Source organism: Pimephales promelas, chromosome 5 (genome assembly GCF_988280905.1).
Source record: "Pimephales promelas chromosome 5, fPimPro1.hap1.1, whole genome shotgun sequence".
NCBI classification, from domain to species: domain Eukaryota; kingdom Metazoa; phylum Chordata; class Actinopteri; order Cypriniformes; family Leuciscidae; genus Pimephales; species Pimephales promelas.
The window spans coordinates 34,118,319-34,144,966 of NC_142773.1; the positions used below are offsets into that span (position 1 = coordinate 34,118,319).

General features: G+C 38.4%; 1 protein-coding gene across 3 annotated transcripts in view; it reads left to right on the forward strand.

The window, feature by feature from the left end:
* arhgap29b (Rho GTPase activating protein 29b) overlaps positions 1 to 26,648 on the forward strand; it is a 38,998-nt gene that overhangs the window by 9,297 nt on the left and 3,053 nt on the right. The window contains exons 3-20 of one of the 3 annotated variants that reach the window (XM_039657088.2): positions 11,860 to 12,003; positions 15,652 to 15,748; positions 16,577 to 16,649; positions 18,207 to 18,261; positions 19,139 to 19,294; positions 19,375 to 19,439; positions 19,848 to 19,958; positions 20,050 to 20,130; positions 20,208 to 20,375; positions 21,117 to 21,254; positions 21,789 to 21,979; positions 22,301 to 22,473; positions 23,065 to 23,196; positions 24,028 to 24,126; positions 24,600 to 24,763; positions 24,851 to 25,039; positions 25,130 to 25,267; positions 26,325 to 26,551. In XM_039657088.2, coding sequence (XP_039513022.2) covers positions 11,860 to 12,003; positions 15,652 to 15,748; positions 16,577 to 16,649; positions 18,207 to 18,261; positions 19,139 to 19,294; positions 19,375 to 19,439; positions 19,848 to 19,958; positions 20,050 to 20,130; positions 20,208 to 20,375; positions 21,117 to 21,254; positions 21,789 to 21,979; positions 22,301 to 22,473; positions 23,065 to 23,196; positions 24,028 to 24,126; positions 24,600 to 24,763; positions 24,851 to 25,039; positions 25,130 to 25,267; positions 26,325 to 26,551 — 2,401 coding nt within the window. Of the gene's footprint in view, positions 1 to 11,859; positions 12,004 to 14,625; positions 15,000 to 15,128; positions 15,230 to 15,651; positions 15,749 to 16,576; positions 16,650 to 18,206; positions 18,262 to 19,138; positions 19,295 to 19,374; positions 19,440 to 19,847; positions 19,959 to 20,049; positions 20,131 to 20,207; positions 20,376 to 21,116; positions 21,255 to 21,788; positions 21,980 to 22,300; positions 22,474 to 23,064; positions 23,197 to 24,027; positions 24,127 to 24,599; positions 24,764 to 24,850; positions 25,040 to 25,129; positions 25,268 to 26,324; positions 26,552 to 26,648 lie in introns of those variants that run through there. The other 2 variants (XM_039657089.2, XM_039657090.2) reach the window with 2 other exon arrangements.

Genomic DNA, 26,648 nt, shown 5'->3' on the forward strand with positions numbered 1-26,648 from the left:
GCTGCTGCTAAAGGTTCAATAAAAATGGTAAATAGGGATGGAGAGAGTGGACATCCCTGCCTCGTCCCCCTATGCAGTGCGAAGCTTTGTGATGTTAGTCCATTCGTTGTGACTGTGGCCGATGGTGATGTGTATAAAATCTTGATCCAGTTAATAAATGACTCTCCAAAGCCGAATTTTTGTAACGTGGTGAATAAAAATTTCCAGTTGACCCTGTCAAAAGCTTTTTCGGCGTCTAATGTGGCAATGAGAGTATCTTTCTGTTGTGTTGATGAGTAATGCATTAAATTGTATAATCTGCGGGTGTTATTAGATGCATGTCTACCTTTTATGAAGCCAGTCTGATCAGGATGGATTATATATGGTATAATTTGTTCAATTCTATGGGCTAATGCTTTGCTAATAATTTTTATGTCGACATTTATGAGTGAGATAGGACGATAGTTAGATGTGAAGGTGTGGTCTTTGTTAGGTTTAGGAATGAGTGATATAAGTGCTGTATTCATGTGGGAAGGGAACTTTGCATTGTGTTTTATTTCTGTTATTGTTCTGCTAAATAGTGGGTATAAGGTTGACCAAAAATGTTCGTAAAACTCAGCAGGGAAGCCATCTGGACCTGGTGCTTTATTATTTTGCATGCTTTTCAGTGCGGAGTGAAGTTCTTTTTCTGTGATTGGTAATTCTAGTGTGTTTATTTGTTCCATGTTGAGTTTTGGTAGAATGATGTTATCGAGGAATTGGGTTATGTCTTCTTGGTTCGGATCAAGATCGGATGAGTATAATTTAGTATAGTAATCTTGAAATGTCCTGTTTATCTCAACTGGTGAATTGGTTAGCTTCCCTGCCGAGTTTCTGATGGAGGTTATAGCTGTTTTTTCTTTATTTCTTTTAATTTGACTGGCTAAATATTTTCCGGATTTATTGCTATGGTGAAAAGTTTCTTGACGGAGCCTGTGAATCAGAAATTGGTTTCTTTTGTTTATTATTTCATTGAGCAAAAATTTGTTTTCTCTAATTTCTTTATAGATGCTTTCTGATTGATTATTTGCGTGTAAAATTTCTAGTTCTTTTATTCTTTCTTCCAGTTGTCGTTTAATAAACTTAAGATTGAGCCCCTGTAGTCACTTGGACTATTTTAACGATGTCTTTAATGACTTTTCGGGGACAGCAAGAGCCAGTCCCTCAAGAAGCCTACGGACTGTATGCAGGAGCGATCTTAATATCTTAAATATCTTAATTTGTGTTCCGAAGATGAACGAAGGTCTTACGGGGTTGGAACAACATGAGGGTGAGTAAATACTGACAGAATTTTCATTTTTGGGTGAACTAACCCTTTAAATGACATTCTTTTTTCAAATAATAAAGTTATAATACTAAATTTAAAATAACAAATATATTTGTACTCCAATTCGTTTTTGGAAATATAAACTTTTGAATGGTGGCTGTCATATAAACTTGACGGATCTATTAAAACATTATTTTAATGCATTATTAAAAATTATAATGGATATGGTGCACATTTAGCAAAAATCGCTGCAAAAGATTTGACTTATAGGATTTTGTCCATTGACTTGACTTAGTACAAAAACTACGATAAAAAACCAGTTGGAAAGCATCTTTTGCAGCAATTTTTGTGAGCATATCAGTGAACAACCCTGACCACTCGGTGAGTTTCACGTCTTTGTAAACTAAAGTTTAATATGTTTTTTTATGAATGATTGTCCCAGTGCACATAGACAACCATTGTGTAGGTACTAACACAGAAACCGAAAATTCTCGGGACAGCTGCATTTGTCTAAATTTCAATCTTAACCGTTCTATTTCATCAGAAATGATCTTAAAACACGGCTTTATGTGTAAAATACCGAACTAACCCTTTAACACTTTCTCTGACAAGCAGATGTGATAAGAGCAGTGTTCCGGTTTGGTCATGCGACGTCCAACATAATCCCTAGGCTATTTATTCAGTGTACAGGTTCATCTTCAGCTTCACTGGCTTTTATAGTTAGTTTTTTAAACACAAGGTATAATTCATTTGGGGTATATCAAATGGACAATCTTGTGTCTGTCTTGTTTCAGAGTAAATCTATTTTGGTTAAGGGGAAAATGAAGTTTCATAACTTTATATTTAGGCTATATTTAACCTAAATCCTGTTCTAGAGTGCTGCTTTTTATGTTTGACTGAATTGTTTGCTTGTGTTTATTTTCTATTGTCTTTTTTAATGGCTATTGTTTTAAAATGTTTTAAAATTTAAATGTTGTTCCATAAGTATTAGCCTATTTTATGTAAATAATATGTCGTATTTGATATTTAGAGTGGTCCGGCTTTTATTTTTGTGATATAGTCCTCTTTATTTGCTTTTTGACAATTGTGTTTATGAGTGCCTTAAAAAGCTGCAGTCCATGATGAAAAAAGGTTCAATTTGATGAGACTCTCTCAACCCTTAAGTGTGGGAACTCTGAAGGATCTGAGTCCACACAGAATCAAGCAAAACAATCTTTAGTTTAAAATTAGCTCTGGGTTTTCTCCTTTCTTAGACTTGGTTAAAAAATAGTCTTCCAACAGAGTTATTTTTCTCCAGTCGTAAAGCTCTTATTATTGCTCACAAAGATTATACGCATTGGCCATGTACACACTACAAAGTTTTGGGCGTGATGACCACATTTAAACGCGGGAGTACTGTCACTGGTACACGAAGCTGGTCTCTCTAGACTGTAATGAATGTGGTTTCCCAAGACCACAGGCCTGGTGAGCATAGGCGCTGATCCGGGGGCTCGAGCACAAGATATTCTCTGTTCATTTTATCCAATCAAAAAACGATTGAGATTCGGGGACCTCTCTGATTGGTGGATGGTCCTGGTGGGTTGTAAATACACACATTCCTACGGTACCTTTATTTTTAGCATTACAACATAACCTGACACAAGAGCGTGTGCTTTTTGTTTGTTTGCATGATGATGTATTGCATTTTACATAATTGACTTCAAAATTATAAGGTAAAACTGCGAGAGAACGCGTCATAGAAAGAGTTTGTGTTTTAGTTTGGTTGGAATTCATAGGTGGAGGGTGAACCAACTCCAGGGTAAGGCAAACATTGCATTCACAATGTCAAATTCACTCTGGCTGCCCCTGCCATCAATGCTGTAAAAAGATTCGTGGATGCTCTGACGCTATGTAGATCACATGCTTGGTCTTTTTGTAAACTTTTTTTAAAGGGGCCGCAAAGCAAAACAAGCATGTTGATCAGACTGAGCACAAGTAAGGGTATAAGCTAACCTCATGAAATTGTAAGTGAAAGTAAGAAATTTGATCGATGGAAAGAATTTCACAATTACAGTTATATGTTTGCTTGGGGTGTAATGGTTTACAAAATTCACCGTTCGGTTCGGTACGATACACTTGTGTCACGGTTCGGTTCGATACGGTTCGGTACGTTTCGGATACAGCAAAAAGAAAGAAATGCCAGAGAAATTTCCTTAATTTAATTTTGATTAAATTATTATTAAAACTAACATCATAAAGTATGATATTTTTTAACTTTGAGCAATGATGGAGCTATACTTGATTTTTCTTAGGAGCATATAAAATAAAAAATTTGAAATAACGCAATTTTGGTCGGCAGGAAAAATGCTCCAACTAACCGAACCGAAAGCCTCGTACCGAACGGTTCAATACGAATATGTGTATCGTGACACCCCTAATGTTTGCTAACGTAATAAACCATTTAAAAGCAGTTGTGTGGTGTGGCTTTTGTGTTTATAAGTACCAGACGTTAACTAGACCTGGTCTTTAATTAAAATTAACATTTAGTTTGTGTTCAGCCTATATTACAATAACTGTCCTAGTTGAAGTGTAGCCTAATGTAATTGGTAAATCTGTGTTGCCTAGCACGCCGCCTTATCAAATTCACATGATCAAACTCTCCTCCATTTTGCTTGGGAACTAATGTGGTTTGAAAAAAGTTTTACAGGAATGTGTTCTCTGGAATCCTCTCAAGCGGAGGACTTCTACATTCTAATTGGTTGGTGTTGAACCGCATCATAGCTCATTACCACTCTCCTCAATGCCCTCACCGTCCAAATGCTCATATAAGGAATTTCGCCCTTTATGATGTCATAATGGGCCATTCTTGGATAGGGCTGGGTATCGATTCACATTTGATCGATTCGCGAGCCCTTTATATGGAAAAAATCGATTCGTGGCCGTTGAGAATCGATTTTGAATCGAACACATTTTAAAAAACGATTAATCGAAAAATCGATTTTTTTGCCCAGGCTTATTCTTGGAATTGGCACATAAGTACTCCATCCAACTCGTTTTTTGAAACTTTGGTCGTGCATCAAAATGCATGAAATAACATTAGACATCCCCTTTAAATTTAAACAGCCATTCAGATGGTAAATCTGCTGCAATCTGATAGATGTAAAACAAATGAGGGGTTCAGGCATAAAAGAGTATTTTCTTGGCTTGGTCAACAAATAGTTTTCGTGAATGCACCAGCCTGTTGGAGGTCTTGTTATGCCGGCCCCTTTGGCATATATTAGTGGTGTTAATCTGGAGATATGGACAAAACCCTCCAAATTGAAAAACTGAAAAAAGACACCCCACCCTCGTTTTACACGATCGCTTCACAGAGTGTTGCGGGTGGCACCATTGCCGAAGCCCCCGTGGCAGGTGGTATAATGGCTCGCTGCGCTTGTGAAGTGGAGAAGAGAGATTTGTTGGGCAGTAACTTTCCCACTGAAGGTGAGGGATGTTTTTGTGTGGGCCTGTGGTTGGGTAGCATTTCCTGGGGTGTGGATTTACAGCCGGAGTTCAGCAGATTGGTCATGGGGATGTGCCAGTTGGCCCATGAAATCCTAGCTAAGTACAGGGCCATCATTAGTGCTGGATGTAGAGTGTGTTTTTTTGGGTTCATGCCAAATGAAGGCCTCCTGATAGAGGTTATTTTGGTGGAGCTGAATTTGAGCAGAAAAAGTGTGACTTGTTGGTTTAGACTGCATGCTGCCTTTGGTGTGTTTATTTCCTCTTATGTGCTAATGGGATACTCCAGAATTTGCTAATTTCCTGCACTTCAAAGAATGCTCTTTCTGTTCCCGTAAAAGAGAAGTGGAACGGTGTGAGGTAGGCCGACAGGCACAACGGCAAACCCAGTGCTGTTTTCTCACAGATGATTTACTACAGAGCGTCACTAAGCTCGTCTGCCGCTTTGGGTAAAGCGCAACTAAGGCAGGTCGAGACGTGCCTATTGATTACCTGTTGTTAGCAACGGAGGAAATGCCAACAGCAGTGCGTAAAAGCTTTGAAGTGTGTGATGACATTGTGTCAGTTGGCTAAATTTCTAGGAAACATTTGGAACGTATGTGGGACAAAAAACATTTTTTCTCAGGAAAAGAGTGATGAGACTGTAGCAGCCCTAAACATGCAGCGGATGTTTAACTGACTAGTACTAAACTAGGTTATAGTTATGGTAGAATTGGGGAAATTAACATGTTAATTTTTGCATTTGATGTGGATTGTTTAACAGTAACATTTAACAAATGTTATTTAAAATATTTTTTAAATAATAAATATAAACAATTTAATGTTAATGAAAGTTTGTTTTTTGTTATTTTTTCAAATATTAACTACAATATTATTCTTGATTCTACAATATCAATTTGGGGATTACGTTAATGTGAAAATATATTTATGATTAAGGTTTCAATGTTAGGTGCAATTAATCACATAAAAATGTGCTATTAATTAGTTGCTTGTACTATTCAGTAGTTATAATGAAACAAATTTGCTGAATGGGTTGCATTAAATAGTATTTTTAAATTATTATTTATGTTAATAATATATACTTAATACTTAAGTATTACTTTTTTGTATAACAACATTTAATATTTATTCAAATAATTAAAAAATATATTTATTTTAATTTCAGGATTATATTTTCCTTCATGTTGATTCTGTAATAGTTTGGGGATTAAATAGTAAGTAGATATATTTATATAACATATAACAATAAAATGGGTTTGATCGGTATCATTGTTTTGAGATGGACCTTCAGGCCCACAATTCAATAACATCCTGTTGCATTGTCCCTCTGATCTAAGGACATGATGTTCACAACTTCAGTTTCAATTTAAAGACATCCATCTGTTAGTTTAACTTGCTGAGATCTAAAAAACATATCAGACCTGTCTGCTACGGGATAAGAAAACTGCCTTGATGAGATGTGGGATATGGGCCGTTTGCCTTCGTTCTCACACTGCGGTGCGAGGCTTGTTGGCAGTTGGGTGAGATTATGTTAAACGGCTCTGATCAGAGACGGAGGGCCAGGCGAAGAGCACAAGGGAAACATGAAGAGACTGAGCGTGAAGCGTGGCTGGGCCAGCACGCAGGCCAAGCGTGGGAGGGACGGCGACTCGCTGCTGGAGTTCTCCGGGTGAAATAGACCCTGGACGGAGGGCCGTCAGCAGGGGGGCTCATCCTGAACAATGCATGTGGCAGTATCCCCACAGAAACAAAGCCCCGAAGTTCCCCCTGAGCAGTTTTCATGCATACTTTTTAAAATCCCATTGTTTTGACAGCACTGAAGAGTTTGGGGGCCCAGATGATGCATTATTCATAATCGAGTTAGAGCGGATTTGAAAGAGCACCGATTGCTAAATATGGCATGAAGACGTCCTGGGACCCCAATCAGGTCTGACACATGTGTGCTGGGCCCCCTGTTGGGCGGATGCAACATTCCATCGGGCTTTTGAGGGGTGGGGGGGTGGGTCACTCCCTGTCATTCAAACTAACCTGTCCTGCATGTCAGGCCACACTTTAAAAATCAAACATCTTTAGAGACTTCGGTTGTGCTTTTTAGACGTGGCTGCACCAGCATTATCATAAAAAATGTGCTGTGAACAGACAGCTTAATCTGAAATGTAGAGATGCACCGATTGCATCCGATTCAGATTTGCATCCGATTGAGTGTGACCTGCCGATTCCGATTTTCTTTCAGAGAACTAGAATTAACAGCATATGCAAACAAAAATAATCGACTTTTCTTCAATGCAAAATTTTGTTTTTGAGCACAAAACCTGCAGGAATGAGTAAAATTATGCGCAATACAAGCGCTATTTAACCTCGCTGTCGGAGAGAAGAGAGGTAGAACGTGCAGCTGACGTAATTCCCTGTGCTGCTGACAACAAAACGGACCATCTCGGAATTGGAAAGTCGTGAGACTGACTGGCCGGTTACCTGGGGGCGATCATTCGGAAAGTCCTTGGCCCGTCGAATGGTGCATCTCTTCAGAAAAGGCTTTTACTTCTGTGACCTGATGCTAGTGATCCCTCACCAATAATTCGGAGGGGGGGGGGGGACCTTCAGCTGGGGTGGGGCTACTAATGAAGGCCTTTTGTCTGAGGGACACTTCAAAGTCAGAGAGGAGAGAGGATACACTTGAGTGTCCCTGGGGCTAGAGCCTCCTCTCCTCTTACCACTCTGGAATCTCCTAATCCTGAGGGTTTGAAGACGTGCGCCTAATAACCCAGGTTAGAGGAGGGAGGTCATTATGTTGTGCTAATGCAGGATCTTTTAGCATCCTTAATGCATGATTTTAAGATTTTTGTAAATACTCATTACCTAAAGATAAGTGGCCTGCGTGAAATGGATTTTTTTCTCCTTCTCCATTCATTTCCAGAAAAAAAGTGTTCTATTTTGTCCAGCTTCCCCCCATATCTTTTACTCTTTGTCCCGCTCATGTCAGCAAAAGCCAACAGGAAGCGATCTATGTGGATCTCTGTAGATTCTGTCTCGTTTCAGTGCCATAGACAAAAAATAGTCCAATTCCCCCAACACGTGAAACCAGGGGGTTAGGTTTAGAAATAATGAACTCACAAATTTGTCTTGTGCCAGATGTTTGGTCCTGTGATAGTTCTGGGGAAGTGCAGCAGACCTCTACCTCAAGATGTTCTTTTTATTTTAAATTGAGCAATTTTTGTTGGATATTTTTGTTGTGGGTGAAGCAAATAAATAAAAATAAAAATATGTTCCTGAAGATCTCCAAAGAATTGTCACCTCAGAGTCAGACTTTGAGAATTGTCACCTCTGAGTTTGCTCACACTATACTTTTACTGCACAGTGCTAGTAGATAGAATTCTCTGTTATAAACCATAGCCTAGATATCAGATCAAACAATGCTGGGAGAAACAAGGAAAAACATAGTGCCATGAACAAACAAGTTATAGAAGGCTTTTCAGTCCATAAATTACCAACATTTATCATGGATTTATTGTAGTAATGCTTACTTTAGCCATATTATTGTGGCATAAATTGTTGAATGTTTTTACATTTATTTATTTCAGGGGTCACACAACCTTTTGAAAGTAAAATTCTGTTTTTAATTTAATGATCAAAAATAAAGAAATATTAAAAAAGATCCCTATATATGTTACTGTTGTTACGGTAATATTATTTATGTGTCTGCATCTCAACTAGCTCATTGCTTTACTGTCAAATGGGCATTTCTAAGAAAAAAAAGTGTAATATTAGTTTCTGCACTTTTTAATTGCAAAAATATAATTTGGTTTTCTAGCTGACTAACACTTTTTTGGACATTGAATGTCTTTCCGCAGTTGAAACACTGATTGAGCGATTACACAGATTCAAGTTGTAATGTATCTTTTAACATACCTTATGATGTTCATTCATATTTTTTGCTGTAACTAGTGGTAAAGTGGAAGAGATGATCAGTTCACATGGGCTTACAAAGCTGTTTTTAGGATGGGAAGCAGTCTACAAGGCTTTGTTCAATCATCAACTGAAAATAGAATAGACTTAAAGATCAATTCTATGGATTTAAAAATTGATATCGGTTCCTCAAAATGAGAATCGATTAAAATCGAGAAATCAATATTTTTAACCCAGCCCTTCTTAAATTTTAACAATAAAATGAATTCAATCAATTCTACAAATCTCTAGCTCTTTGCATGTTTGTTTATTACATGTTTTGGCTAATTTTGATTATGTTTTTAGCTCATTTTATTTATGCAGAATACCCCCCCCCCCCCAAAAAAAAAACAAAAAAAACAATCCGAATAGAAAACATTTAAAAATTCCACAGTTTCTGCCTAGCCTAGCTGTGACTACACAGAAACAATAAAAGATCTAGATCTAATAAAAATATCTAGATGTAATTTTTTTTGTCTGAGTGATGCTACTTTTTGTAGCACGTAGTCCTGCCCACAACAAAGACTCATTGGATCGAATGCCTCTCCTCATGCATATTAATCATTATATAATGACTTGATGTAAACAGAAGTGACTGACATGTTGGTTTTAAAGCATTATGCCAGGCGATGAGGACTGAGTTGGAGGAAAAGCAGTGATAATTTAGATTATAGAGAATAGAGAGGCAAAAAATCATTTTGGCGCCACAGGGTCATGGCCTTGTTTCCCTGACATCTTTATTCATGTGTGTTTTTCCATGTGTTTTCACACTGAGGGGAATTTAGGGTGGTCAATGCAGATGATAAATTGAAGATGCTTAACTGTCAAAACATTTTGAGCTTCCTACTTTTTTTCTTCCTTTTTTATAGTAGGAGAAGTGATTCTCTCTCTCTCTCTTCCGCCAAACACACACACATACCTTCCACGTTGTAAATGTGCACTCATAAAGCTTCTGTCTCATCCCTGTGGCATGATGTACATCTGCACAGAAAGGATAAAAAGCAGATGCTCCTGCTATCAAAAACTTCACGAACCCTTTGCAACATTCAGTTAGATATGAAGTCATTCGTTGCGCACAGCCAAATTATCGTCCACTTTATCCTAATGCAAACAAGAGAGATTAGAGATTGTGGTTTTCGTTTATGGGTTCACATGGTGTAAACACTTTTTTTGACTCCTAATGTCTATTCAGAATGTCTAAATATTTATAGTTTAAAAAAACATGCATAATAATATTTTTGGGGGGTTATTTGAAGTCTAGTTGTTTGTTGGGATGCCAAACAAATTCATTTAAATTAGAGCCAGACCGATTTATCGGCAGGCCGATATTATCGGCCGATGTTAGGCATTTTCCAAACTATCGGTATCGGCAGTTATAATGGCCGATATATGAATATTTAAAAAATAAAATAAAAATGGACGAAACATGCTTCAACCATGTCATGAGTGTTGGAGTTGTATAGTTTGTCCACCAGAGGGCACTCTACACCGTCCCTGTTGACAACACTCGTGTATAAAGGCCAATTTATACTTCTGCGTAGGGTGCGCGCAGTAGGTACGGCTTAGCATACGCACAGACGCGTCCATGCCGCGTACCCTTCGCCTGACGCGCACCTCTTCAAAAATGTAACTACACGTCGCGACGACGCGGACCGCAAGATCGTTGACTGGTCGGCTTGGTAGCATCGCATTTCCTCCTACGCATTTCCGCACGTACCTTCTCACGCATTTCCACCACTGTCTATAATTTCCACACGTACCATCTCCTCCGACGTCTTCTCTCATTTCTGCCTTTCAGTTTTTAGTAATTTCACTAAAGTGAACTGTTTTTCCACCTCAATAAACTCCAACTCCAACATGATCAGCTCTCTTTCAGTCGCTATTACTTGTAGTAACTTAGCTGTGAGGAATCTAAACACAGTGAAACATTAAAACCCTCCGCCGCCAACTAGCGTTTCGGAGCAGTACTGCAGAGCAACCAAGACCTGAACGCAGAAGTATAAATCCTCACAACGGCGCGTACACTACGGCGTACCCTCGACGCAGAAGTAGAAATTGGCCTTAACGCACCACACATCCTGCTGATCCAGGTTGCAGGTAGCTTATAAGGCAATGTAGGGACTAATTATTATTTTATTTATCAGAAATGTAATATATTTTGATGTTCCTCTGTTCTGTTGTGACAATAAAAGAAACAAGTTTCTTTTTAAAATGCATTATCATATTACGTTAGTTAAAAGTCATAAATAACTGCAAATAATTAATGTTAGGGAAATCTCTTAATGTTTTGTTGCGCGTTTCTGGAAAAAAATAAAATAAAAATATCGGCCGATATATCGGAATATCGGCATTTAAAACCAACAAATATTTGTATCGGTATCGGCCTTCAAAATCCTTTATCGGTCGAGCTCTAATTTAAATATAACCTTTTTGACCTTCAGAGACTAAACAAATTTGATGCACAAGTTTTGGTGTATGTTTTGTCATTTAGTTAAAGCAAACTTGGTGGCCTTTGAAGTCAACATGAAATCAAAATTGACCATATTTACTTGACACATTTATTTTTTTATCAAAGGGTTTATTTTAACGTGCAAAGTGAAAACAGCAGCATATAGAATAGATCAACAACCGATCCTGGATTCAGATCAAATTTTTACGTTAAATATCTCATATTCCATGACATCAGTAATCCAGATCAGTCAGCACAGCAGTTACTGTATGAAGTACCTTTCTCTCAGTCAAACAAATCTGTTAATACACGTCTGGATGGATGTAGATAGCTGTTGTCAAGTTTGTCTCAGAGCTCTTTTCTTATTTTGACGTCAGCCATCCTCTCAAGTGCACAGAACCTTGTGTGCGTCTCAGCCACGCCACGGCTTCATAAACTGCTCATCGTCTCTAACCACAGGGGCTTGCACCATCACATGCCTCCGGTTGAGCCTTCTCAGAACAAGCGTGCTCTAAGGATGTACCAATGTCACACATGCCAATTCATCATGCGTTTCCTTGGGTAACTTTCACATGTGTGAATTTCAAAGCTTTCTACATTACTACTGTATCCTTTTTGTTTTAAAGTTGTGCATCCCCTACACACGCAGAGGAAGTTGAGCTGATGCGATTGTGGTCTCTGTCTTTTTGTTTATCACCCACAGAAAATCAAGAGTGCTCGCAGCACGTGGTCAACGAGCGACTTGAGGAGCTCTTACGCGTGTTGAAGGTCGTCATTGGCAAACACCAGCCGCTGAACTCGTCGGAAATTCTTGGTGCTGCAGGCACCGTTATCGCCAAAGTCAAAGGTTAGCATCCTCTTTCAGCTCAGCCCCACTTAAGAATCAACAACTTAGAATTGATCCTCTGTTCCATTGTTTGTGTATGCATTCATAGTTTTTCTGTGTACATAGTTTGTTTGTTTTAAGATATTGATCTCCTTCAAGATCAATATCTTAATGCATTAAGCCACATTAAAGTTTAGCATTAATTCTTGAAAAATAATAATGATAATTTATGTATATAGTTGGTTTTTTTTTTTTTGTTCCACCACTGTAAACCCTATTTGTAATGCATCACTTTTTAACTCTTGTTCATGGCTCAAGTGTTAAATAATGTGAAATAATTGTTTTTGTACTGATGGCAGATGTATCGTTCATTTGTTATGAATAATCGTATCTTTTGTTTTGCATCCATCGAGTTCCAAAAAAACAAAACGAATAAATTCCTTTCATGTAAAAAAAAAAAAGTCACTAGATTACCAACAAATAGACATGGGCGCAGGGTTATGATATACTAATACATTTTGATGGTTGAATTGATGGCAGCAAAAATAACTACATTGTGATATATTCTCTAAAGACTCGTGACATAACATGATATTGATTTTGGTCATACCACCCACTCCCAGTCAGGATAATTCTTCTTCTGGCTAGTGCACAGGAGTGTTCACGTGTACATCAGTGCAGAATGCAATCCAGATTGAGGTTGCAAAAGAGGGAACAGATGATTTCTGTGCTATATTGACAGTGAATGTGTTTCTTGTTGGTTATAAACGTAATTCCCAACTGTTTTTTCCCCCCAATTTGTCAGTATTGATTCAAGTGGCCACTTTAAAGTATCCTCCTTTGCCACTAGAGGGCCAGTGACCCCTCTGAGCTCCCATGGGTCTTATACAAGAACAGGCTTTTGTGAAAGGAAGTCTGAAGAATTTAACAAAAGAAGATAATCTGTGGATTGTGTCTTTTTTAACATGCTTGAGGCCTTTTTGTATCTTTTTGAATAGGGAAGTTGAAAAGAAAGACCAATCACCTCAGATATCCGCCTCAAGTTACCTGTAAGGCCGACATTCCATTATAAGCGTCCCACTCACACTTTAGCTTGCTTGCATTTTAACGCCCCACATTCATGTCAGCCGCCTTCTTTCTCTTGATGGAACGCTATGAACTTCAGGAAATCAGATGCACATTTTTTCCCCCTCCATCATGCTCTGTCCATGCGGTCCTCTCTCTTTTTTTTTTAAATGCTGCATAGTTTTGCTGAAGAATCTCTCAGGGGTGCAGCAATAAAAGTGTCAAGTGTCTCAAGTTATTGAAATTCTTTCTTCCCTCACCCAAGTCTTGAGCGAGTCAGTGGCATCTGAATTGCTGTTTTATCTCTTTATTTTAGCCTCTGATCTGGAGAAGACTCTGTTATCTCAGGTATTTTATCTCATCTTATGACGCATTGCACCTGATAAAGTGATACCTGCATGTGTTTGAATGCCACAAGTATGTGGTAATGATCATTCTTAGTTTTTTTGATTCTTTAAATCTTATTGACAGAATGTTAACGAGGTGATGAACTGAGAAATCAAATTTTCCTTGAGGTCATCATATTATAAGAATATCCTGTAAGTTTCAGAACTGAAAACGTCCTTGTTAGTCCAATAAAAGCTTTTATTGACACCAGGCTCAGCAAACGACTCGTTTTTTTAAAGTGGGGAACTGTGACGTCAAAGAGGATAAAACACCACCCTCGCAGAAGATCAACACCTACTTCGACACGGCTGCTTTAGCCCCGCCCACCGATTCGCGCATTACACGCATACCTAAATAACATAGATTCCTACCTCGTGATGACAAACCGGATTGAGCTACCGAGCAATACAGATTATTGTGCAGTGCCTGGTTGTGGATGAAGATGCTTCCTCTGGATTCCAATAGGACCACATGGATGGTTAAACTTTATTTTTAATGGCGTTCCATCCGATGAGGGTTAAACATCGTCCGTCTGTTCGCTTCATTTCAATGAGGATTGTTTTGTAAACAAGACTGGATTTGCAGACCGATTAAGAGTCAAGAACGGTGCTGTGCCGTCGATATTGGATCCGACAGGAGTGGTGCAACACACAAACTCTGGGTCGAACATGTATGGGCGAATCATTCGGGTTGCCATTTTACAACATTGGACGTTTTCAAAACAATTTCCCCCACGTACACCGACGAGGTGAGTTGAAACTCATTATAATATGCAAAACTGTTATCCACTCACAGCAGTGGGCGTTTACTTCCAAGTCTTCAGTGCGAGACGCCCATAAAAACCGAACGTTTTTGAGCTAGGCTCAAAACTAGGGTATAAAATAGCCTTTTACTTATTCATTTTGATGTTTTTGGATGCAAAAACCAAGCGAACGTCATAAGTTGACCTCAGACAACAATATAATAACATTTAAAAAGCCAGTTCATGACCCCTTCAAAAAAGTCTGTCCAATGATACAAAAAATGCTTTCAAGGTTTTTTCTTTGAGAGAACTACTTTTTGAATGTAGCCATTCCCAACCCGTATTTGAGCTGTGAAGGCGGCAGAAGTGGAAGCATTGTTGTGGAACTGCAGGATGTCCTGAGGAAGAAGTCAGCGTTCCATTGCAGGGGCCAATGAGCCGCCCGCCTGCATTCAGAAGCAGAGAGGCATGCACCAGGAGCCACGCACCTCTCTCGCTCTCTTCCCCAGCGCCGTCTTCTATTATGGGTGGCAGTTGAAGTTGGGGAATCCCATCTCTGCCGATAGTCGCTGCGTTTTGCGTGGCATCCAACTAAAATATGTACCCACGCGGAACTGGAAACTACAGCTGAAGATGATGATTTTTTTTTTAACTGCCTCGTCACTTTTTCTTGTATGTCAGGAAAAAGTGGAAGTTGAGCTTTATTCATTGTGAACTAGGATGTGGTGTTAGTTCCTGAATTTGAGGGAGTTGTGCTTTTGGTTAATCTATGCTTTACTCTATCGAGCTTGGATATGACGGCAAGTGCAAGTTAAAGTTGTTGGTAAGTTGGGTGAAAGTTGTTTGAACGTCCTCTGAATGTTTTGAGAGTTCAAGCTTTTGTCAGTGTTTCCTGTAAAGGGGAGGCTCAGCTAGCAGACAGGAAGCTCTTGGTAAATGCACGTTTTGTTTGCCTCTCGGAGACTTTGCTTGCTGTCCGTCACAGATTCAACGTCAATAGGATGTCCATTTCTCTTCTAAATGCTCAAAACATGGAAAATTAGCACCAATGTGGTGGGTCATCATCAATCATCTTCTTGAAACAATGAAGAAAAGCATCCTTTGATTAATGGAAACTGTTCAGAATTTGTGTTGTACTCTAGGGAAGCATTTCTTTAGTAGAAAGCATCATTAGACTCTAAGCAAGGAAGATCCTAGATGTTCCTTTTATTTGGGCACCAAAATGTTCAAAATGAGTGTGACTTTAAAGCATATTAAAATTGTGTTTCCTGTGAAATGAGTGATGTTATCGGAAAGTGTTTGATCTGCTCATTGTCCTCAATAGCTATGGTGGTGGTCCCAACTGTTGACTAATTTATATTTTCATAAACAGTGAGATCTAGGTCTACGCCCCTGTTTCTTCTCATCATCTAATAATAATTGTCATTTTGGTGCCTTTTGGCTCCACTTCTCATGTGGGTTTTCACTTCCCACAGGCGTGAACGTCAAGGAAGTCAATAAAGAAAACAAAGGCACTATATTTGGTGAGATACACACATCGATCGACACGTTGGCATTCACCTTTGGCAATGTGTGAGTACCATAGCCCTTTCTTTTGTAATTAAACATATATTATGCTCTGTACAGATTTACTTTGTTTCCATGTTCTGATTTTACAGCACACGTCAGCTGTGCATCCTGTAGTCACTCTCTTACTGCTAATTGAATTAACTTTTGCAGTGTTACTTTAAAGGGTTTTTTCACCCAAAAATGAAAATTCTATCAACAATGTCCTCATCCTCTTATCATTATTAACCCACAAGACTTTCTTATTTATTTATTACAAGGTATTTGTATTTGACCCTCTATTGAAAGTCCATCCAACCAAAACTTTGATGACTTAAAAAAAAAAAATCTTAAAGACATGAATACATGTGAATCAAAGTCTTTTTAAGAGACACGATTGTTTTATATGATGAACAGATTTAATTTAACTTTTTATCCTTATTAAACATTGATCAGCGCACATACCTAGAGCACATAAAAAATGGTCAACTTAACGCCATACTTGCATGACACACAGGAACAAATCTCATTGGTCCTCACCCATCAAGCAAGTATGTTTGCGCTTTTGTTTACCATATTTGATGTGCTTTAAATGGTTAGACAAAACTGATCAGAGAATATAAAATATCTTAACACATGTTTCAAATATGAAAGTTATGCAGGTTTGGAATGACATGAGGGTGAGTTTTGGGTGAATTATCCCTTTATACTGCACATATTTTTATTTGTGATTATATTATTTGATTATTATATTTGTGAAAACCAACATCATAATATTGGAACAGTGTTATGCATGGTTAAGTAATGTAATGTGCACTGTCCCAGCAGTGACTTGTATTTTTTTTTTTCAATTAGAGTGTCTGACTTCCTTATGGGAGATGTGGACAGTGGCTCCAGGTTGGGGTACCCCCAAGCCAGAAGAAGTTGTGTAAGTTGTCGCAATCATTGCTTTTTTTTTTTAACACTGGTCACAAGTTGAGCCGTCAAAGGTCCTTAAATAGTTCATACACAAAAAGTCCTCATCTACTCACCCTCATGTTGTTCTTACCCATGTTCTATTTTTTTTAGTGGAACAGCTCTTTTCCATACAACAACAGTTCATAGTGACCACGTCTGCCAATAAAAAGTTCCATAAAAGTAGTCCTTATGACTTGTGTCCTGCGTTCTATGTTAGACATATGATAGCTTTATGTGAAAAGCAGACTGAAAAATAAATAGTCCTTATGCACTATTTATAAACACAATTCTCATATGGCTTTAGAAATGCACTACCATTCAAATAAAATGATAAAATTTTTAATTATTTTAATTAGTTTTGGAAATGGATTCATATGATTAAGAATATTATTACAACTAAAAAAATGTTTTCTATTTTAATATAGAGTATCCCTGTGCAGCCATTACTTCAGTATTAATTTTAATATGATAATTTTAATATGCTGATTTCAGGAAGCACGTTTTACTATTATCAATGTTGAAATCAGGTGTGCTTCCTAATATTTTTTGAGGAAACCGTCATGCATTTTTGTCAGGATTCTTTGTTGAACAGATTGTTCAAAAGAACAGCATTAATTTGAGGTAGAAATCTATAGTATTATTATAAATGGCTTTATGTGTTCAATTTATTGCATATTTGCTGAATAAAAGTATCGATTTCTTTACAAAATAAACTGTCTCCAAACTATGAACAGTAGTGTATAGTTTTATGGACTAGTTTTATTGCATTTGTATGTCCTTTTCTGTGCTTAATAGGTGTGGTCACTATGAAATGTATGGAAAAAAAACCTGCATAAAGATTCTACTGAATTCTTTTTTGTGTATTCCATATTTTTAGAACAAGCATGACTAAAAAAATTCCATTTCATTTTTTGGTGAACTATCCCTTTAAAATTAGGGTAGGCAATGTTTATCAGAAACACTTTTTGTTATACTGATGGAAACTCTATTACATCCTGAGAGCGTTCAGTTATATAAGTGGTCTAAATATATTTTAAAAAAAATTACAGGAACAGAACATTTTTGTCCAGTCCGATTTGATACGATGCCCTATCTGCCAGTCAACTTGTGTATTTCCATACCTCCGTGCAGATATCAATAATTTTATATAAAAACAGGTAATTTAACACCTCAATTCACCGCTTTGCAGACTCTGCTCTGGTCATCCGTGTTCATGTGTTTATAAGAAAGCGCGGCTTTGGAGACACTCTGAGACACTCTGAGATCACTCTGAGAGGAGGGTGAGATCTTATGATTTCAAAGTTGCTAGCCTCTCCGAAAAAGCCTACCCTACCTTTAAGTTTAGATATCTTTGAAAAAAAAACCTGGTTGAAACCTGGTTGGCACCTGTGATTTAGAGCAGGGTTTTCAAGCTTTGATCGACCTAGATGTTGAGAGACTAGATGAAAGAGTAGCACCTTCTCATCCCTCACCTCTGTAATCAAACTTCTCATGCCGTGTGAAACGTCTTTCCCTTTATCTCCTCTAGTCTTTTGATAACCTCTCTGAAGATTCACGGGGCTGCAGTCAAAACGATCTGGCAGGTAAATGGATTTCCTTTCTTCTTTATGCAGCCGCCTTTTACATCTTTCTATCACTGTTTTTATCACAAAGATAGCAGGCTTGTGCCGTCGAGGTGTTGCAGTAAATCACAACGCTCATTTTATGTGTCCCCGAACAGAAATGCAAACACTGAGTTTGAAGCTAACTTTAAGTTTGCTAGTTTAAACAAACCACACATGATGGGTGTTGTTCTAGATGAGCAGTACTGACTTGGGACATAAACGACAAGAGAGCTCTACACACCCCCATACCTTCACACTTGTGTTGTTTTTCATATAGTCTAACATTCTTCTTGTTTGCCAAATGGTTGACATTCTTTGGGGTTTTTTTTTTTTGGACATTTGTATGAGGAATGGGAACCACATGTGGCTTATGGGGCGGGGTGCTTGGATCCAGCACGGCTGAGCTGCGTGTCAGTGCATTTGACTAAGGTTAAGCAGAGATTTTATGAGATGATCTCACACGCTCATGCCACGCAATATATAGTACATGCATCTAATGCGAACACAGATTAGTGTCAGTTTTAGAAACATCTCTTATGAGAAACATGGAGACTATTTAGTCCTCTAACAAGCAAGTCTGCCACCAATTTGAGGGCTGTCGCTGCCTTTAATAAGGCTAACTTGTAAAATTTGCCTTGTAACATTTGGCCTATAAACCAAATAAGGCGGTAACATTTAATAGTAGATTTTAAATGACAGTTTTAGAGAGCACAGAGATGAGGTTCAGGAAATATAAATACCTTCAGAGGGCTCCTCTGTGCATATATTTAGCAATCTTTTTAAACAATGTGGAGTGTTTGTGTATTTTTTTTGTATGCGTGTGTTCATATGTGGTGTTCTGGGTGTGTGTTTCCAGATCATGCTCTGTCTCCAGAGCTGTCCACTGTGGAGCAGGTGGACCTCCTTCTGCTGAAGAATGACAGTGGAGTAGAGTCGGCCTTGCTCTATGCCAAAGCCTGGTCCAAATACACCAAAGACATGTTGGCCTGGGTGGAGAAACGCCTCAACTTAGGTCAGTCCTTTCTTAAAGCCTGATCTTACTTGTTTTGAGTCTTCATGGTTGATCTTTAGTGTTTCTCTGTGTTTTGACAGACATGGAATGTGCAAAAGGTTTTGCCAAGATGGCAGAATCTGCAAAGGCAGTAGCAAGTCAGCAGGTGAGGGTCTTTTTAGTATGTTGTTTTGATCAAAGATGATGCTCAAACATTTACGGTGAATACGATTATTTATAAAGGGTGCATTAAACTGATCAAAAGTGACAGTTAAAGCATTTATAAGGTAAAAGAAATGCTGTTCTTTTGTCCGTCACTTTTAACTGAAATGTCAAACAGCACAACATAATAATAAATGTTTGTTGAGCGTCAAATTTATTTTATTTTATTAGGATAAAAATATATCTGCATATTCTTCAGTGACACTCATGATGCTGAAAATTCAGCTTTGTCATCACAGAAATTAACTGCATTTAAAAAAAATCGTACTTACCCCAAAATTTTGAATGTTATTGTAGTTGGGTTTGGGCCTCTAAGTGACATTATTGTGTGATTGTGTGTCTTTATCTAAAGGACTACATGCCATTCCGGGATATTTACGTCTCTGCCTTTAAAAATGAGATCGAGTACAATCATGTTCTGCTCCAAACGGCTACAGCTCTTCAAACCAACAAATTCATACAGGTATATTCAGTTGATTCTGCTGTACACTTTTAACTAACTATTCAACAAATCATTTTCCTATAATTCCATAAAATTCACTTAATTCCAACAGCCACTACTGGCCCGCAAGAATGACCTGGACAAGCAGAGGAAAGAGATAAAGGAACAATGGCAAAGAGAGCTGAAGAAAACGGTACCTATGATTACTTGAATTTCATCACTAACGTTTCTTAAGAACGATAGTGCTTTATAACCCATGCGTGTTTTCAGAGCGAGGCCGAGAACGCTTTGAAGAAGGCTCGTCTGCTGAAGGTGCAGAGGAGAGAGGAGTACGAGAAGGCACGCAGCTCCACCAGCCGCACCGAGGAGGAGCAGCCAACAGCAGGAGGCAGGACTCTGGAGAAGAAACGGAGGGTGGAGGAAGAGGCCCTACAGAAGGTACTGCAGAAAGTGCGCTATAAAGAATTTTTTTTAACTCTAAATTCAACTCTTAAAGGGATACTCGACTTTTTTTGGAAATAGGCTCATTTTACAACACCCCCAGAGTTAAACAGTTGGGTTTTACCATTTTCGAATCCATTCAGCCGATTTTCTGATATTTAGAAGAATATCGGTAACCAGACAGTTTCACTGACTTCCAGAGTAGGAAAAAAATATACTATGGAAGTCAATGAGACCAGAAACTGTCTGGTTACTGATATTCTTCTAAATATCAGAAAATCGGCTGAATGCATTTGAAAATGGTAAAACCCAACTGTTTAATTCTGGGGGAGTTGTAAAATGAGCCTATTTCCAAAAAAAGTGGAGTGTCCCTTTAACACCGTCACAGACTGCAGAAACACACACACCCTTGCTTTTATTGTCCTTGTTTACTGGGCATCAAAGTGGCAATAAGAAACAGAGTTTGTGGGAATTCATTTGATTTTTTTTTTTTTCTTTTCTTCACACTGTCTGAAAATTTGGCCATATAATCTAAACATTACTGTTGCTATAACAACACCAGCAACTATATAGCATCACACTAAACCCTACTCGGTACACCATTGCAAATGGGCGAGCATTTTCTTCATAAAATGTTAAATGTTTGGTTTGGTGCTGCTAATGACATAGTGCGGCTTAGTAAAATCACTATGATTTTTATTGTGTTTGACTCACGGTCTGTTTTTGTGGTGACTCTAGGCAGAGGAAGCGCAGGAGCAGTATAAAGCCTGTGTGGCTGATCTAGAGGCAAAGAAAGTCGGCTTGTCAAGCACTAAGAGTGAGATCCTCACTCAGATTCGGAAGCTGGTCTTCCAATGCGACCTCACTCTCAAAGCGGTCTGTATCACTACAACACTATAACATTACCGTTCAAAAGTTTGGGGTCTGTAAGAGTTTTAAATGTCGAATCGAATATGCTCACCAATGATGCATTTATTTGATAAAAAAAAAAAAACAGCAAAACAGTAATATTGTGAAATATTACATTTTAAAATGTAATTTGTTCTGTTGATGGGGTCATTACTCTAGTCTCCAGTGTCACTTGATCCTTCAGAAATCATTCTAATATGCTAATTTGTGGCTCAAGAAACATTTCTCGTTATCGATGTTGAAAACAGTAGTTCTGCTCAAATTTTTTTGAGGAAAACAATGATGCGTCTTTTTCAGGATTATTTGATAAGTTCAAATTTGAAACATAAATCTTGTTACATTATAAATGTTTTATCCTTTTCATCCTTGCTGAAAGTATTAATTTGTCAAAACGTAATTCTTATTGACCCCCATCTTCTAAATGGTTGTGTTGATAATATTGAAAAGACCTTCATGTTTTTCCTATTATTGCACACTGACTGTTCTCATGAACTCTTGTAGGTGACGGTGAACTGGTTCCAGATGCAGCAGGCTCAGACTGTGCCTCTATCTGTAAACTACCAAGCTCTCAGTGAACAGGCCAAAAAATATGAGCCAGGCCAGCGCTACTCTGAGTTTGTGCGCAGCTTGCCTAAAGAGCGAGTGTGGCTGGAGTCTCTGTCTCAGGACATCACCACTTCCTCAAAATCTGGGTTAGTCCACACTCAAGTTTCCATGCAACTCATGCATTGTTTGCATCTTCCTCAGGAAGAATGATGAACGAAACGAAGGGCTGGTCTTGGCGTGTTGTTTACCCAAGTTCTGCTGTTCGTAATCACTACCCTGTGCAAACTCTGCTTTTCAGCTTGACCTCTGAATCACACCCATGTACAAACACACTGGCCAGTGCTATCACATCTCTTTACAGTGCATTCAAATCTCAGGCTTGCCTTTTGAGTGACCCATTTCACATTTGCACAGCCTGTTTTGGTATTTTTATAAAGCCTGCTTTAACAAGTTTCGTTCCTTTCCAGAATGTCCATTCATAAGAGGTCTCAGAGCAGCACCCGCTCGTCCCATGGGAATCTGTCACAGGGTTCTGTTACCTCTGCGGATAACCACAGTGCAGATGAGGTCGAGGGTACCGTACAACCCTGCAAGACCAAGATCGCAGAGAGACGGTCCAATAGCAGTATAGACATGCAAGGTAGGATCTGTTGTATCATTGTCAATAAACATCTAGCCCGGTGACTAAAAGTTTTCAATAATGACATAATTCCCCATATACCACTGTTTGGACAAACAGATAATCCTGGCCCAAACTCACACAATTGATTGAGTCAAAGTTGCTACTTCAGGCTGTTTTTACACTCTTTGGGGGACATCAACCTACTCAACTTGCATTTGTTATACTCTAAAACTCCAAGACATTTATTTTCTTTCCAGTTAAACAAAATCCTAAGATGTTTGCCTCTATGAGGCACGTAATCTCCTGTACAGGTTATTAGTTTTATGGCCACCGTGGGTTTTTACCCAGCGCTGGCCGTTCAAAGCTGTCAGGATTAAGGCCCAAACCCAGATCGGCTCTCGGCTTCCAAAAAAGTCCCTGGTGCTATGACATCATCAGTCTGCTGGATTACAGCCTGAGCATTCAGGCTGGATGACTAAACTAAAGCATTAAGAAACATTCATGCAGACTAATTCCCCCAAACACAAACAGGACTTTCTCCCTCAGGTTAATGGAGACTAGAGATTTGGAATGTATAGTTAATTCTAAGGTTAATTCTGTGTGTTGTAGTGTTGAGGACGCAGGGTTCACAGCGGGCCTGGAGCTCAGGCAGTGCTGGCGGTGGAGGGATGTGCAGTGACTCAGAGAGTGCTGGGGGAAGCAGCGAGTCTCGATCCATGGACTCCCCCACAGCCAGTCCAGGTGAACACACATTTCATCCTACTATCCGTTTCACAATATGGGACATATGAAATACTTTATTTTAAATATATCACAAGTACATCTAAAAATGGCTTCTTATATCTGTTCATTTTCTGTGTAATATTTATTTTATTTGTTGTTTTTGCCAAAAATAGCCTTCTTTACTGGCATTAAACAATATACTATTATTTCCCCTATTTATTTATTGACTGATTTCATTCATTCATTCATTTAGTTATTCATTCTGTTCTGACATTAAACAATATACTACTGCTTCTACTATTTTCCCATGCTAACATTACCACAGAGAGTATACATTTTAATGTTTAAGAAAAGATTTTTATAAATGTCATACAAAATATATTTTTCACTAAACAATTTACAACAGATCATTTATGATGTCAATTCTACAGCTGTTGTGGCAGTTATCATTTCATGATTCCAAAACCTCATTTACATTAGCCTACCAGACAACGTGACCTTTAACATAATTTGCTGACCATCGTTCACAACATTGCAGAAAACCAGGCATACATTTTTTTTTTTTTTTTGTGATCAACAAATCGTTGGGATGTGAGAATAAAAGCAATGACCTAATCAGGCATGTGACAGTTTTGCCAGACATCCTGAAATGCTTTCAGCCATTCTTATTGTTGAGCCCTGTATATATTATATCCGAAAAAGAAGTTCCTCTAAAAATATTGCTGTTTTAGGCAAGTTTGTAAGTTTTGATTGTAAAGTGGTTGACCTAGTTCTCATTGGCCAGGACGGAGAAGTGCTCTGCAGGACGGAAGTATCTAATGTGTGTGTTTGTGTGTCTTCATGCTAAAGGGGATTTCAAACGCAGGCTTCCCAGAACTCCCTCAACTGGTACAATGTCTTCTGCAGATGACCTGGATGAGCGGGAACCACCTTCCCCATCAGATAATGGTTGGTAGTACAAACTGAATCGCGTGATTGTGGCCGTCTGTGTTCATAGACGTGTGACACCACACGCGAGTGCTGAATTGCTCGCACCCATGTTTTTCTCTCTGTGCAGCTGTACAGATGGGCTTGGTGTTGACACTGGCGAAATGCCACAGTTAGCAGTTCCTGTCTCTCCACCAAAAGTGTTACATTTCAGTAATAATTGTTGAATGTAAACGCATGTTAGACTTAGGAAATACATTTGAGGAAATGGAGAGAGGGTTGCGCTTCCTCAAAAGTACCATAAGAGTCATTCATTAAATCGGAATTCAAACCAGAATCATTACATTTCTTTCAGTTCCCTCCCCCACTCACATTTAAGACTCTTGATTATCCCATTTCCAAAACAGAACTTCGTTGATGGGTTTGTAAAGAAGCGTGTTTGTAAACTATTCGCAAATGTAGCTTTCGAAAAATATTGTCTTCTCTCGTCTCAGGCCTCTCTGAGATGGTGTTGGAAGCGGCCAGTTCTCCCGGCCCTTTCCGCAATACTCAGATGTCAAAAGCAGCGCACACCCACAAGTTGCGGAAACTGAGAGCGCCTTCCAAATGCAGAGAGTGTGACAGTCTGGTGGTGTTCCACGGGGCTGAGTGTGAAGAGGTACGTCATCATCATCAACACCCACACGGATTCAGTTCACATTGTTCAATAAAGCTGTGTGTCATTCTATAATCTCTTATTCCATAGTGCTCCTTGGCCTGTCATAAGAAATGCTTGGAGACTCTTGCCATTCAGTGTGGTCATAAGAAGCTCCAGGGCAGACTGCACCTGTTCGGGATTGACTTCGCCCAAGTAGCTAAGAACAGTCCTGACGGCATCCCATTCATCATAAAAAAATGCACATCTGAAATCGAGAGTCGTGCCTTGAACATTAAGGTAAAGAATTGAGATTCAGCTGAAAGAAATTGATTTAATTCAAGGCTTGAGTCATCTTGTTAATGACGCCTACTTTCGGTGCATTTCAAGGGCATTTACCGTGTGAATGGGGCGAAGTCTCGTGTGGAAAAGTTGTGCCAGGCCTTTGAGAATGGAAAGGACTTAGTGGAGCTTTCTGACCTCCACCCACATGACATAAGCAACGTGCTCAAGCTTTACCTAAGACAGGTGTGGTGGGACAAAAATGTTTCCCGGTTTCAGCATGTCTTTATGAAACTTGACATATTAGAGTGTAACAGTGCCCGCCCGCTTTTTCAGTGTCCATGGTTTCAGATTTTTTTTAAAGTCTTAATTAAAGTTATACAACATTAATCAAACCAACCAGCCATTAGGTGAATCACAACATTACAAACTTTGTTTTGAAGCAAAACAAAATAAAAAAATCAAATAAAAAGACAAAGCTACAAGACTTAATAATGAAGCATTGCAAATGACAATAATACTTCCTATCCTTTTATGTATTTTCGCGGTTACCCATGTGTGTGGTCAAGGTGAATGTAATGAAATGTGATGAATATAATGTATGTAAAGTATTGTTAATGTATTGTATTTTAGAATTGTTCTAGGTGTAACAGATCATGTAGAAACGTTGATAATCGAGTCCACAACAAATTTCCCTATTAGGGAGTCGGGACAGTAAAATATGTTTCATTTCATAATCCAATGGTGAAATTTGTGGTGAAAAAAAAAACAACATTACCCATGATGCTATACAGAAAATTCCACCAATCAGAGATTCGAAACAAGCAAAATGTGCCAAAAGATCTTGTTAGTTTCGCCAACTCCCATGAAGCACTGTGAACGAATGTATGAATCAAGTCAAGATGAAATCATTAATCTTTAGGAGTAGTTCTAAATTTCTTTGTTGTTTTTAATTTAATTATGCTGTTTGCAATGCTAATAGGATTGTATTTTTTCACTAAAGCATTAAATATAATTTTTAGTCTTGTACCTTTGTATTTTTGTCAGATTTTCAAATACTTTTTTGCTTCAAATAAAAGTTTATAATGTTATGAATCACCTCATAGCTGGTTGGCTTGGTTCATGGCTATTAACGCTTTAACAAAGACTTTTTAAAATCCCTATGGGAGAAATGGATGAAAAATATACTTATGAAAGCAACCATTTATGGTACCAACAATATTTTTTTTTTTACTTTTGTTGATTGTTGATTCAAATTGCCTGTAAAAAAACAATAATGTTTTGTTTTGTTTGTTTTTTTCAGTTGCCAGAGCCGCTGATTCTGTATCGGTATTATAATGATGTCATTGGGCTGGCAAAAGAGACTCAGAACCTGGATGAGACTGACTCTGCTAAAGAGAAATCACCAGGGGAGCAGCTGTGCCTCAGCATTGAGCTTAAAAGAGTTCTCTTCAAAATTAGAGACCTCCTTCGCCAGCTTCCTGCAGCCCACTACAGAACCCTGCAGTTCCTCATCACACATCTGCACAGGTATCCTAACACAAACCATAAACATAAGCATCTGTAAAATAAAATGAATGTAGCAAAAAGCAGGAATACATTTTCTGAATCTGGTTTCATTGCTTGT